Genomic DNA, 15,217 nt, shown 5'->3' with positions numbered 1-15,217 from the left:
AGACGAGCTAATACTTCATAATCTAATTTAAAAACACATATAATTTAAAGAGATGCAAAAAGGGGGAGAGAAGCAGGGTGGGGGCCTGAGGCGAGTGCAGGTATTCCACTTAAGAACACAAAGACTGGCCTACTGTGCTTGATGCTAAAAAGTTCTGTCAGGGAGAGAACGGCGGGCTGCTTTAACCCTTTGATAGAAAGCTGGCGCCAGCAACTGCTAAATGCTTAGCTTAGCATTTCTGTGTCTTACAGTTCATAAGTATCCTCCCATTAACTCATCCCACAGTGACAGTGAAGGTTAGATTTCATTAGTGCTTATGAAGGAGAACCTGCCTCATTAGCTATTAGCCTTCTGTGCCGAACATGTAACAATCTATTTGGAATATGAAAGTCTAGCTAAAGTAGATGCACACAAAGTTCCACAACCTACAAATGCATTTTCTTTGGAAAAGTGAAAACAGTTAAAGGTCCTTTGTTGCCCTCAGTGCACCTGAAACACTTTGAGGATCAGCTAGAACACATCCTCTTTGAGTTGCTATTCTTTTAATATTCTGCAAACCTTTACCTGCTCATTGGCAGAGGTCTTCCCCTCAGCAGACTTTGGCCTTTTGGGTGGACTTTCAATTTGTCGATCCGGCAGGAGGGAATGTTTAACCATAGCATTCGGTCCGGTGACCTCTTTGGACATGGCATTCACTCCTGGCCAAGGGCGGAGGGAGAGAGAGAAGGGGAGAAAGAGACAGAATGTTAAGCATTAAAAATTTATGTTTTTCATCGACTAATCTGTTATTATTTACAGCTTGTATGTCTGCATTTGTGTAATCTAAGTCTAAATACACTGTTTTCATCATGAATCTCATGTTAGAACTAAAGGCTTCACATTAACAACTTAAAATATCAACAAAGCCACGACATTACAAAAATGATTAATGACTTCGATTTATTTTTTAAATTGAGCTTCTTGGAATGAGCATGGGAGCAGACTGACATATTAAACATAAGCGTTGAAAGAGAGTAACAGGGCCCCATGTCACATTGATGTATAGAGTCCCATAGATCACACATACATACTGTATGAGAAATGAGAATATTAATCCAGAACATATCAAGTATTTAAAATTGACACAGTTGAGTAAATAAATTGAAATGTCTGACATTTTGTGGCTGTGTTAGATCACAACATGGTTAAATGACTATTGATACACATATTATAGAGGGAAAAACATAAACAAGTCTACCAAATTAATATTCATTGGGAAATAGGTGATGATTTGACACCAAGACAACATGAGCATGAATACAAGCATGGACTATTATTCACATTCATATAGGGTGACGTGTTTCTGCCCCGAGGACATGTGAAATGGAGAAAACTAAGGCAGGCTCATTATCACAGCACGACATACATTAAATGTTATGGTAATATTATACACTTCATTAGTTCATATACATTTCCCCAGCTGCCTCAACAACTTCTCTGTCTATACAAGATGCTAAATTTTCAGGGCTTGGTCACGGCTGGTGGTACAGTAGCAGCACTGCTTGTGTGTGTCTATTTGTGTGTGTGCATGTAAGCGTGTGTGACGTTAACAGCAGGGCTCAATGTGGAGAGATCAGCCTCTGGTTGTATTTAGTAAATGCTGCAGCCGCTGATAAATCTTTCATTAGCCTCATCCTGAGATACAGGCCATGCAGGCCCTGCTATACTCTGCCACTGCAATTTACCCACTCGGCACAACACAAAGACACAGCAACTCTCCCTCCCTCTCCCTTGCTCTCTTCCTCCCTCTCTCCCTAAGCCATCACCCCCCCTCTCCCCTCTTGCCTCCCCTCCCTCGTCTGGTCACTCAAGGCAATATGTGAGCCTCACTCTTGCGAATCAACGCTTCACGCTAGATGCACAAATGGAAAAAAAGGGAAATCAAAGCACTGATACATGGAGAGGGGGTTGAAAAAAAAACATTTTGTATTTCATATTATTCTGTGGCTCGTGTTTGTATTGGGCGCATATCAATTCCTCCGGCCCGTTCATGCATTTTAATTCTGTTGCATTAAGTAGGCGTTCCACTTATTTTATTTGTAATCCCCTATATCTGGAGCCTGAAATATTGGCCTGTCAAGGAAAGTGACAAGAGAGAGAGGGAGGGAGGAAGAAAGGAAGAAAGAGAGAGAGAGAGAGAGACAGAGAGAGAGAGAGGGAAAAAAACACAAGGGCACAATGTGAATTTCCAAGAACATCCGAGAATTGCTCTGCAGCTCAGAATAGCGAGGTAATCTCGTCTTCCACTGCCTGTGATGGCCCCTGCAGGGCTTGTGTGTGTGTCTATGTGCACGTACGTGTGTGTATGTATGATGCGCTTCATGACAGGCCGCTGACACTCCATTGGTCAGATCGGTCCAGCCTGGAAGCACCCGTCATATCACCTGACCTTTCCAAAGCCTCCACCCCGCCTCCCGTATTTATTATGACCATTTCTAATTTCAACTTTCAATTTTTCCCCCCGTCTTCCAGTCAATTTGCAACTAAATTACATCCCTGCGAAAGGAGATGAGGCGATTGTCGGACAAGGGGCTGCAAAAACATTTACAATGCGGCGGGGGGAAAAAGCCCACAGATCACCATTGATTACTGTCATACTGAATGTAAATGTGTTGTGTGTATGTGTGCGCAACATGAAGATCTGTCCTTCTGGTTTTAGATTCGTGCGACCTAGTGCTTTCATCAACGCTTATGACACTCGCGCAAAGAAAAACAGTTGGTTAACCTTGAATGTTGAGAGAGCAATTCTCTCTATGGCCACTTAGGAGCTTTAAATGGCAAAGCCCTGCCAGTGAATAATAAAGTTGTTTTGAAGCATAGAATTGCATTCAAAATTGTAGAGTGTCCTCCAAGGATATAATCACCTGTAACACATATAAATACAATGGCTGGCACAATCCAAATTTATGAGAGAAAATCTAAACATCCTTCTGCCTGTGGGTTTTACCCGGCTTCATATTCTTGCCTCCAGATGTGCATGAATAGATAAAATAATTAGGGTGAAATAATGTAAGAGAGCAGGATTGAGAACAAGACAGGAGCAGGAGATTCTCCTCTCATTTTCCTTTGTCTCTGAGTCTGCACCCCACTTAATGACTGTGTCCTTTTTCCTCCTCCAGCCTGTTCTTTCCCTCCCTTCCCACCTTCCCTCCATCCCTTCATCCTTAGGTGGGCTCCACCAGCTGCAGCCCAGTGAAGCGGAGGGGCAGAATAAACCTGACACCCCCCCCCCCCCCCCCACCACCACCACCACCACCACCACCACCACCACACTCCCCTACTACCAATGACAAATGTCTGCATGCAGCAGGACCTTGCTTGATTAGATAAATCAAAAGGTGATTTATGACACTCAACCCTTTTTGCATTGCAGGGGGAGAGAGCGGCACACTCACCACCCATCTTTATTTGCAACTGTCAATGGTGTTTAGGGAGCGGCGTATACACACACTTATATACACGCAAGTGGGCGCTCAAATGGAGAGAGGTACAGAGCAATGGTGGGAGAGGCAGAGCGATGTAGAGAAAGAGAGGGAAGAACAAGGAAAAATGATAGAGAGGGACAGAGGAGCCCGTAGCTCTAAATACCTCAGGATATTTCTGTCCCAAATTGTTCCTCAAAATGCAGGAGGACCGACAACACCATCACAGCTAATGCTTTTCCTGCGGATCTATTTTAGAATCTGCCCTTTTGTGTCGGAAAGGGTGAGACATTTTGTGCAAACTGAACCAAGCAAATGAGATTTTCACACAAACAAGCATATCATTGAATGCTTATATCTCTCCAACTATGACTTTAGATGAAATCAACTACATCTTGGAGCGGGGCTTTCAAAGCAATCAAACCCTACCTATTGCAATCCTTTTCTCTTTTTTCTTTCTTTTACAAGCTGCAAAACAATTAGATTCCATTCCTGACATTTCATTCCATGAAAATAAAAAAAAAGCCCACAAACATAGAGCAGTGAGTGGGGGGAAAAAGGCTGTCAATTAAGAGGAAGCAGGCTGGGTGGCGGCAGCTTGGATTTAGTATTCAATTTAGCTGTCCTGAGCCCTGGCAGACTGGCTAAGGTTACGGAGCAGTAAATCTAGGAGGGAGAGCTGGCCAAAACGGGCCAGGGAGGGCCGGCCAGCATGATTTACTGGCCTACTGCTCTGAGGTTACGCATTAGGCTGACCCCCGGTCACCTGATAACATTACAGCAACACACTCTGAACCCCAAACTCCCACTGAAGCACTCAGCAGGCCCAGATCTAGCCGGAGGGATGTAGAGAGAGAGAGACAGAGAGAGAGAGAGAGAGAGAGAGAGAGAGAGAGAGAGAGAGAGAGAGAGAGAGAAAGAAAGAGACTGGAAAGGAGTGAGATGGAGAGAGGCATAGTCAGATGGAGAGGGAGAGAGGAGAAGAGAGAGGCTGTTAAACAGCAGCTGTCTTGTAGTTTGTGTTTTTTAATGACTAGCCCTCCTTTCTCTTCCATCTCCGGCTTGTGTTCTAATGAGAGATAAATATGAGCATGGCCTTGTCACATTTGACAAATCGTCTGAGACGTTCAACAAGCTGTCATTACACAGAAAACACACATACATGCACAAAGGAATTGCTGCAGGCTTGTAATTAAACATGCAAATGTCTTTAATATATTTTAATCTCATCTTTGAGAGACGGAAAACGAGCACAGCTCCCGTCTCAAGTTGGGCAAATTTGCAAGATGCATGCAAATAAAAGAAATATTCTGAATGTGAAGAAGCTAATATGGAATATTTAACATCTGATCTTGTTTGCATCTGATCCCCCCCCTTTATCTGCACAATTCAAAATTGTACACGAAATTAATACATTACATTTGACTGTAGGAACAATGAGTATTTTCTTCGCTAATTTGAAGCAGGTAGAGATCTGTAATTTCCTTAGGCTGCCTGACAGGCTCATTTCCATGCCGGGGCCTTTGTTTAGTTGGTTATTTATAAGAAGTGGGCCCCTGAGCCATGGTGGCGACATGCACCATCTACACACACGGCACAAAGCTATCTGGAAGTAATCCACATCGGGGACATTTGCATGGAAAATGTAACATGGATTATAATTAATCTAAAGTGACATGGGATTATAAAAGACAATGTAAATGAAGCAAGGGAAAAAAGCTCTTTCTGTCTTTCCTTGCCCCTCCCCCCTCTATCTCTCTCTCTCACTCGTCCCCTCTCTATCTATCTGCCCCTCTTTGTTTAAAGGATCTTGGTCTCGGAGATGAAGTGCGCAAACACACTGCTCACTTGGTCACACTGTAATCCCTTCCCTGGAGATCTCCATACGGACACACACACAATCACACACATGCACAGAAGTGAACATTTCAAGCTTGCCAGAGATTTGGGGCTGAGGATGGAGATGCTAAATCTTACTACTTTAAGCTGGAAAAAGAGAAAAAACAAGGCCCTGTCTCTGATGATAACCCTAGCATAACAACACGCTGACAAACCAGGCTCCCTTTTGCATTTTCTGGCATTTGACTTTCTGAAACCTCCTTTAATCCAAATGCAAAATAAAACACCAAAAAACCCAGGAGCAATATTATATCTGGCTTCCTGAGGAAATCCAAGGCGATTCCTATAACAAACTATTCATAAAAAAATAAAAAGGCACACGTTCTGCTTTATTAAATAGATTTCTGACATGTGATAAACTACAACCGGGAACAAGCACATACGTAAGCACGCTTTGAAAGTAGGAGGGACCTGGCCACTTTTTTTTCTCTTTTTTTTTTGCATGTGTGCGGTGGTGTTAAATGACACTGGCGGTAATATGCGGCGGTAAATGCATGGATGGTGGTTCCCCGCCAGTCCGTCAGACAGGCCTGTCAGAGAGATAGAGCTGAAAGATAGATGACTAGCTAAACTAATAGGCCCCAGCCTCACTCAGCTCTCCTTCTGCCTCATTGAGCCTCACATTATGGAGCTAGGTATGGCATGCTAGGAAGAGGAGGTGGGGAGGGAGCTTGAGATGGATAGAGGTTGGGAGTTGGAAGGTGTGTGCGTGTGTGAGTTGGGGGGTGGGGAAGGGGGGGAGACAGAAAGAGAAGGGGAGACATTAGTGGAGGGAGAAAGAATGAGAGAGAGAACCCCATGCAATGACAGAGAAAAAAAAAAGGAGGAGAAAGAGAGAGAGAGACCCCATGCAATATTCATCCCCAGCCATGGATTTCCATCTCATACATAAAAAGACCATATGAATTCTTATTTGGGTAAATCAAATCTAACAAAGCCGGGGCTATCCCGACCACAGCCTCACAGCAGAGGCATTATGTGCTCCCTACCTCGCCCAAAATAACAAAAAAACACCAAGCCGTCTTGTACAGATTGTTGCCCCTCCCCGCTTACAACATTGCCATTCTTACAAACCAATGAACAGTGCTTTCTATCTTGTGCTCTTTTTCTATCCGAGGTAATGCCGGGTGATAGGGTCACAGATTGGACAACAATTAAGGGATGGATTGAGCCAGAAAAAAAATAGCAGAGAAAGAAAAATGAAGGGAGGGTGAAGGGAAAAAAAAACAACTAATTTAAGGGTTGCAGGGATGCGGTGCAATATTAGAAAAACATATACACAGGCCCCCCCATCTAATCCTGCGCTTATGAAAAATTAATATGTCATCGGAGAGGGCACAAGAACGAGAAAAGATTAATGCAAGGCGCTTATAAATTACAAGCACGCAAACTGATTTGATTAAAAAATAATCTGGGGCCTGGACATTGCCTGGTAATATCCACAACACTCAACTTATCCCTCTCCCTTTCTCTCTGTTTTTTTCTCTCTCCTTCTTTCCCACTCTCTCTCTCTTCTCTTTTTCGCTTTCTGTCAGATGGAAACGATTAAAGCAGGTCACATGGAGGCTAGTCAGCAGCATTCACATGTTACACACACATGTTAGAACCTTATCTTAGGCAGAGAGAGAGAGAGATGAGCGATAACTTAGAGAAGAAGGGAAGCTTACGGTTCATGTGTGTGTGTGTACAGTACGTGTGCATGTGTGTGGACTTACGGTCAGTTCTCCGGCTGTCAGTCAAGTCTCGGTCAGAGAGGTTGTGTCCAGGCCTGGAGGAAGAGCGAGGAGGTCTCTCACCGTCCTCAGCAGTGTCTTCTGAAAAAGCACAGAGGAAACGACTACATTACCCAGGATGCTCTCTAAAAAATGGTATATGCTGGCTGAGGCACAAAAAGAAAGAAAAACCTCCCGTGGTTTATCAGATATCAGATAATGCGATATCATATTAGAGTCTTTTTGAAAATATTCCTGCTTGTACATGTTCAGTTAATCCTCATAAAACCTTGACCCTACTGTACCGTATATCTCACCAGCAAATAATGCTTCTAGTGACGTGAACACATGTTCTGTTGAAAATAGCCCGGCCGTGCCACTTCTACTGGGTGAAACATAATACATTCAAGGCCTGAAAGCAGACAGGTTGTGTGACAACAAAACATGTCCCACATGGAAATTAGTTCAGTCCGTTTTGATCCACTTTCCAAAAATATATATTCAAAGAACTTGTTACTAGTCTATATATTTTCTTTTAAACAAATGTTAAAGATGCACTACATAGTTTTCGAAAAGAAATTTAAACTCAGAAAGGTAACATTTACATTATTAATAAGGTAATAATACAAACTCAGAAATATATTTATTAGAAATATTTATTTGATATGTTTCAAGTGAATAGACAAGCTGTCCTCAGAGTGCAATAAGGTCAGGTTATTTAGTTGTGATTTAAGTCTGACTTAAAGTTCTTCCCCAAAACTACATAGTGCACCTTTAAATCTTTTTCCTGTTATTGAATATGTATTAATGATGGTTTCAGGTTAGACAAATGTAATATTACAGCAATGATGAACAGAGAAATAATACCGTTTTAATGTTAAAACATAATTGTATGAAAAAGCTATACACTCTACTTTATTAAAAGCACTGTGACAAACAATATTAACATCATCATACAGCCTCAGACACATTTTACTGTATGAGGTCACAAAAGTAAAAATCTAAAATTGAAAACGCATGTATAAAATGTGTGATGTTACTGTACATAGATACTGTGTCTATGTATTACTGTATACCTCTGTAAAAAAATGAGCGTGCGTGCACACACACACACACACACGCACAGACACACAAACCAACACACACGTGCAGCTCTGTACTATTAGCAGATTAGCCTGCCCATCTCTGAGAGTTCAGCCCCTTGTTTGATAATTCTGTGTATCTGCAGTGTTCTGCCAGTGGATTAAAGTGTGTGTGTGTGCGTGTGTGTGCGTTTTGTGTGTGCGTGTGTACAAGTGTGTATGTGTGTATATGTGTCGCCAGCGCAAGCTAACACTAATCCTAGCCAAGCCCCAGCGCTCCCTTTCATCCAGCCATCATTTGTCTCCGGCTGGGCTGATGTCACTTTGTAATGAATTTTGAGCAGTCTGAGAGAGGCCAGATAACCAGGCATGCGCACGCACACACACACACACACACACACACACACACACACACACACACACAAAACATATATACACAAATATATAGTACCCTCCTCCATCTCAGGGTAGCACACACAAAATGCAAAATCAAACAGAAACACTTGCACACAGGCGTCAAATCATACAAACGCAGTATCATATTCTCACACACACACACACACACACACACACACACACACACACACACACGGAGCAAAAGCGTTAAAAATTTCATGTCTTCTAAACGGGGGGAAGGGGGGCTCTCTTTCACCACAAACCCCTCACTCTGCCAGAGAATGAAACTGGTGTATGCGTCTGTGTGCATGTGTGTTTGTGTGAGTGTGTAAAAGAGCTGCGCTCATCAATCCTGCACTGCCTTAATAACCATATTTTACAACACACACACACACACAGACATATTCATAGAAATCAGGCAAAGGGTGCATTGAGGTCAGCTTGCATTTGCATACAATCACTTTGGCCATTGTATGACGAACATAAGGGGTCTGCAAAAACCCCCCTCGGAAACATGATATGATTAACCCTTTCACATACGACGGGGTGCACACACGCGCGCACAACCAAAGAGACACACACACACACACAAAGACACAGACAGACACATAGACTAAGTGCTGGCGCCGTTGCTTTAAGCGCCAACACATTAAGTGGACATTATATACAGCATGAAATTTTCATGGCAGATGCTGGCATGTGATTGAGGAGAAAATTTCTGGTTGTGTGTGTGTGTGTGTGTGTGTGTGTGTGTGTGTTCGTATTCATGAACAATGTTGTATTTCCCGCATTTGCACACGCGTGTACACACTTTGCACACGTGTATACACAATCTATTTCAAGGTGTGCATCCGTGTGTGTGCGTTTGTGTGTGAAAGAGCGAGAGGAGAGTGGGACTGCACTCTGCTCCTGATGTTTTATTAATACGTTGGTGACAACGGGGATGAAATATCTCCTGTCAGCCAAGAGAGCCCGGGCTGCAGAAATTGCAATTTTCACTGCTGGTGCTGCAGCGTCCATCTTTGTATTTTAATTCACCCCACCTTCGTATAGAGGGAAAACAGGAAGGATAGCCTGTGTGTGTGTGTGTGTGTGTGTGTGTGTGTGTGTGTGTGTGTGTGTGTGTGTGTGAGAGAGAGAGAGAGTTGGTGTAAATGTGTGTGCAGTGGGTTTGTAAGTCCTTCTTCACTGGTTTATCTTTTCTCTGTACTTGACTTTTGTTCGATGCCAAGGAAAAGCAAATGGCACAAATCGAACAGCATGTTTCACAGAAGAGTGGGAAAAGGAGGGGAGGAGGAGGGTCAGAACAGAAATACAGAGAGAGAAAAATAAGCTCTCCAAGATCTCGCACACTGCAAGGTCAGGACAATGTCTCAGAAGAAAGAATAAAAAAAAACATCTCAAAAAGCAGGAGGAAAAATAAACACCTTTTCATTTCCTTTGTCAATGTCTGCCTTCATTCCTTCAGTTCGCCCCGCTGTATATATAAACATAAATATGTAACAAAATCCAGTTTAATTCTACTTTATCATTATCATAAAATGTTTTCACTATAATAATATACTGTAGCTTTTAATTTATATCACAATTACATTTAATTTCATATAATTTCTTTGACTTTAAACTGTTAGTCAGTGGTCATTATCATCCACACAATCTCAAATAACACACTATAAATAATCAGTGTTTACTTCAATTTATTTAACTTAAAATAAACTTTACGAATTTAACCTTAATTTGTCTGACACCGCTTGATATGATGCAAGCTGTGATTGCGCGATTTACGTGAGCCTTTTAAAGCAAATTCAACCCCCCATTTTCTTGCAAAAAGACAGCAAAGTCATGGAGGATAAGGGGTCTGGGGAAAGAGGTCATAGATGCAGCTGGTGCTTGGTCATGACATTACTAAACCACCATCTTAAGTAACCTCTAGGGGGCAGTCTACCTGTAGCTAGACAGGACACAAGAGAAACGAGAGACAATGAACAGAGAGGAGGAAAGAGAGGGAGGAATGAGGGTGAAGAGTGGGTGAAGGAAGAGAAAAAGAGAGAGGAAAGGAGGGGTGATCATCTGGGCCTCATCAGTGTTTTTTTTTACTCCTTTCCCCTTCTAGTCGGTTAGATCTGTGGCGAGTATGTGTGTGTGTATGTGTGTGCGTGCGCGCTTACAGGGAATGTGTTTCCACACTGAGGACATTCCCAGACGAGCTCTCTCAATACATCAGCACAGCGTCTGCCCTCTGACTGACCCTGACAGTTACACACCACATGAGTGTGTACGTGAGTGCGCGTGCGACCGTGTGTGTGTGCGCAAGCGTTCGAGTGTGCTTGTGTGGATGTGCGCCATTGATCAAGTGAGTGAGACAGTGACTGCATGTGTTTGCATGTGAGTTGTCATGTGCAAGTGTGTGTGTGAGAAAGAGAGAGAGAGAGAGAGAGAGAGAGAGAGAGAGAGAGAGAGAGAGAGAGAGAGGGAGAGACAGAGGGTTCTGCGGCAGGGACTCTTAACCATCAACTTAATCGCTACCAGAGGACGCGCAGAGCAAAACTTTCGCAGTCACCTTCCACTGCCTCTGTGCGCGCGCACACACACACACGCACACACAGGGAGTGGGTCAGGCTGTGGAGGGTGTGTGATTTTGGCAGCCTGGTGGGACTCTCTTTGATGTGGGTCGGACGGAACATTAAAGCCGGCCGGTGAGCTCGAGCTAACCACAGACCCTGGGTCCGATTACCTTGCAACCAGCACCAGCCTATATTTAACCGTTAGAGAGGAAGAATAATTAAGTGACTCCTGATCAGGGCTACAGCTGAATCAGCCTGGTTTTAGATAAAACTATTAATTGGAAGCCAGTGTAACCAATTAGGTCCCTGGATGAATAACTCTCTTGTTTGTCCAATAAATAACATGTTTGGTTTCTATGATGCTGGGGAAAGGAATAATTTTAATGGAAAAATATTTTAAAATTGCTCATGAGACATTGCAGTCGAAATTAAAATAAAAAAAAACAAAAAAACAAGCTCCGACAGAAAGATGCAGAAGGATAGGGAGAGAGATAAATAGAAAGAGATGTTTGCAAAGAAAAAAATGGAGGAATAGACATATGGGAGATGGAGGCAATGGAGGATGTATTGAAAGTGTCAGCGCAGTGAGTTTGTGTGTGTGTGTGTGTGTGTGTGTGTGTGTGTGTGCGCGCATGTGTGTGTGTGTGTGTGTGTGCCCTCTAGCTGTATAATGACCTGCTCTGAGACCACTCGCTCCCCTTGCCGTCTCCCCCTGAGGGCCCATAACCGCCATGCCGGGTCATTATGTGCCCGTTGGAGGACTCAGTCGTACAGCACACAACCGTGGAGCAACGCCGCGCGTGGAAGAAACTGGACACGGAGGCTCCAAAATGGCTGAATTCATTAGCTAGGCCAGAGCTGCCTCTAATTTGCTTCCTCAGGGCTAGGATGGTGCTCATTAAAGGGGTAAAGGAGTAAAAAAGAAAGCCTTTTTTTTTTTACATTATTGTTTATTTTAAATCATGGACACTATGAAAGCGGAGCATCAAATGAAACAGTAATTGCTGCCAAAGACAGAAATGTATGAGAAATGCTACAACAACTAGACTGAGAGGCTAATACTGTGTAGCTTTTAGGACTCTGTGTGCTACAATATTATCAGTGCTTTTGTGTTTTATGTCTAAATATAATAATAAAGACTAGATATGGTCTTTGTCTGATGTATCTGTGGTAGTAATGCAGCCTTAATGTTTTGCGTAACACCCATGACTGCCATGTCTCCCCCACTTAGCCGTGATGTTGACGCTGATTTCTTCTTACAACTCTGGCCATGTCCCCTGTGAGACCACGTGTGCATGTGTGTGTGTGCGTGTATGTGTGTGTGTGAGCAATAGGGGCCCTGTGATGTCACATTCCTGCGCCGCGCGCGTGGCTCTAGTTTGGCCCCTAGGTTTTAAAGGGGAAAGCTTTGAAACATTACACCATCCCACACAGTCACAGCCTTGCACACACTTACACACTTACACACACACACACACACACACACACACACACACACACACACACACACACACACACACACACACACAGTCAAGGGCCAGTGGTAATACTGCCAGGGTAATAACCTTACAGACTTACTGATCTCCCTCCCTCCCGTCCTCTCACCCTCAAATCTTTATTTACCCTACTCTCCCTCTTTATCCCCCCCCCTCCCCTCGTTCTCCCTGTACCTTTCCCCCCGAATTTCAGCGCGTTTAACAAGCATTTAGATCTTAACCAGATGTTGTTAATGTAGCATGTCTAAAATACTAAACATCAACCCAGCAGAGAGGGGGCTACAGCTCCTGCACAGGGCCTGGGAATAACTGACACACTCTCACACACACACACACACACCTGCACTCCCTCACACACACCTACACACGAAACCCTCTACACACATTTACTCCCACACAGTGTTCAACGTATTTCACGCACAGAGGTCCACAGCCCACATGCTAACATGTAAACAGACACACACCAGCACAAGCAAACACACGTGTTTCCATCCACACGCTCCGATCCGCCCACAGCCTCTCACTTATTGCTTAAAACACATGAGAACTTATTACGGCAGCAAAAAATATCTATTGTTTCAGGTCGACTCTGAAAGCCAGACAATAGGATTGTCACATTTAATACGCTCCTGGTGTGAATGTCAATAAGTTGAACTGACAGAATAAGCTGAAAAAATGACTTTTGTGTAAAAAACGCTTGTATCAGCAGCTCCAAATTTGCTTTGTTGTTGTCAATTACGACTTCCTGAGACACTTCATTGTATTTTCTTTCACTCAAATTGCCCGCTCCGCTGTCTTGCAGGCGACTAACAAAACACCTATTACTCCTTTGAAAAAAAAAAGAGAAAAAAAAAAAAGAAGAAGAAAATCATATGAATAAACATAGCCAAGATTAAAGGCTTGCATGTCTTGCTTGCTGCGCAGACAGAAACTGTTGTTTTGTGTTAAGAGGGGTTTCATTTTCGGTGCTGCGAGCACTGGGGGCGATGATGTTAATGATTCTTTAATAGCAAATACAAAAGGTTTTCACAGGACAAAAATATGGCTTCAAAAGGTTCAGTGGTGGAAAAAAAAAAGTGCCGCAACACCTGGCCTTATACAATAGGCTAGTACACCTACTGTACGCCTCCACACGTGTGCATACATACACACACACACACACACCCACACACACACGCACACAAACACCTGCATCTTACACAACAGCCATATTGCATTTCGGCTGTTTGAATCACCTTAGGCTGAGTAGGTGAATTGAGGAGGCGGCACGGCAAGCTTACTGAGGGATTTAGGAATAATTTGAAAAGAAGATTCCTCTCCTCTGTTTCATCCCCCCCCCTTTCTTTATTTTCTGTTTTTCCTGGTCTTTTATGATTCCCCGGTCCAATATTTATCTAGCCCCTGATTATAAACATCTGGCCGATGGGGCAGTCTGCACAGCGGCAGCCGCAAAACACACACACACACACGCACACTCTCAGAGAGTCGCACACATAGTGGAAATATCACACACGCTCGCCAACGTGACCCTGTCAGGTCCAGACTGGAGGACGGAGGGAGGGAGAACCAGAAAGAAAGAGAGCGAGAGAGAGGGACCAGACAGAGACGGAGACAGAGAGAGAGAACTAGGAGCTGAGGGTTAATGGCCTTCCCATCTCTGTGATAAGAATTCATTCTGTTCTATTACCAGCACTTATCTACAGAGGCTGCTGTCTTTCCCCTCTCTCTCCCTCAAAAAAACACACACACACACACACACACACAAACACACACACACACCCACACGCACGCACAGCCAGGGTCCGAGATCAATAGATGAACCTAATGAAGAAAGCAGCTGTTTCTCGGCATACCTGCTCAACTCTATCAGCCCAACAAGATCTCCCTGCCGCATTCATCTGTCTATCTATCCATCCATTTATCTATCCACCTATCTATCCATCTGTCCATCTATTTTTATATCTTTTCACACAGCTATCCATCCATATACCTACCCTATCTGTTCCTCGGTGCCTCCATTTATCCCTCTATCTGTCCATCCATCACTACACTGGTAAACAAAGATACCGGCAGGATAGATATAGTTTGCAATTGACCAGACTGGTCCTTGTCATGTATTCAAGGTTTATTTATTTTCCGGGAACTAATACGAGGCAGGGAATCAGGGAATCTAATAAAATGGCTGCCATGGTTTAAGAGAATGGCTGTGTGTGTGTGTGTGTGTGTGTGTGTGTGTGTGTGTGTGTGTGTGTGTGTGTGTGTGTGTGTGTGTGTGTGTGTGTGTGTGTGTGTGTGTGTGTGTGCGTATGTGTCTATGCTTAAAATAGGCCTGTGACGGGCAGTGGCCAAATGGATAATGCTTAAACAGATCTTTATCCTATTGGGCTACTGTCCCGTTTTTAGCTGCATAAAAACCATCTGCTTTCAGAGCCACCAAAAACAAGACTGTAATCCTGGATGGAAATCAAAGAAAAGATTTAAGTAGATAGAAAGGGCAGATAAAATACAGTTATAGGATCGTGGAAAGTTGTATTGTTTATATGGGTGTGCGGTTTTCATCAAGTCATTTCTTAAAAATAAAATTTAGGGACAAGAGCGCACAGAAAA

At 43.5% G+C, this 15,217-nt stretch overlaps 1 protein-coding gene across 1 annotated transcript in view; it reads right to left on the bottom strand.

The window, feature by feature from the left end:
• zfhx4 (zinc finger homeobox 4) overlaps positions 1-15,217 on the bottom strand; it is an 82,148-nt gene that overhangs the window by 11,854 nt on the left and 55,077 nt on the right. The window contains exons 7-8 of the mRNA XM_073487911.1: positions 7,076-7,174; positions 565-698 (exon numbers count right to left, since the gene is read on the bottom strand). Of these exons, the coding sequence (XP_073344012.1) occupies positions 565-698; positions 7,076-7,174 (233 nt within the window). The remainder of the gene's footprint in view (positions 1-564; positions 699-7,075; positions 7,175-15,217) is intronic.

This window comes from Pagrus major, chromosome 19, assembly GCF_040436345.1.
Source record: "Pagrus major chromosome 19, Pma_NU_1.0".
NCBI lineage: Eukaryota > Metazoa > Chordata > Actinopteri > Spariformes > Sparidae > Pagrus > Pagrus major.
Note: the sequence above shows the minus strand (reverse complement) of the source record. Positions and strands in the feature narration are given on the sequence as shown.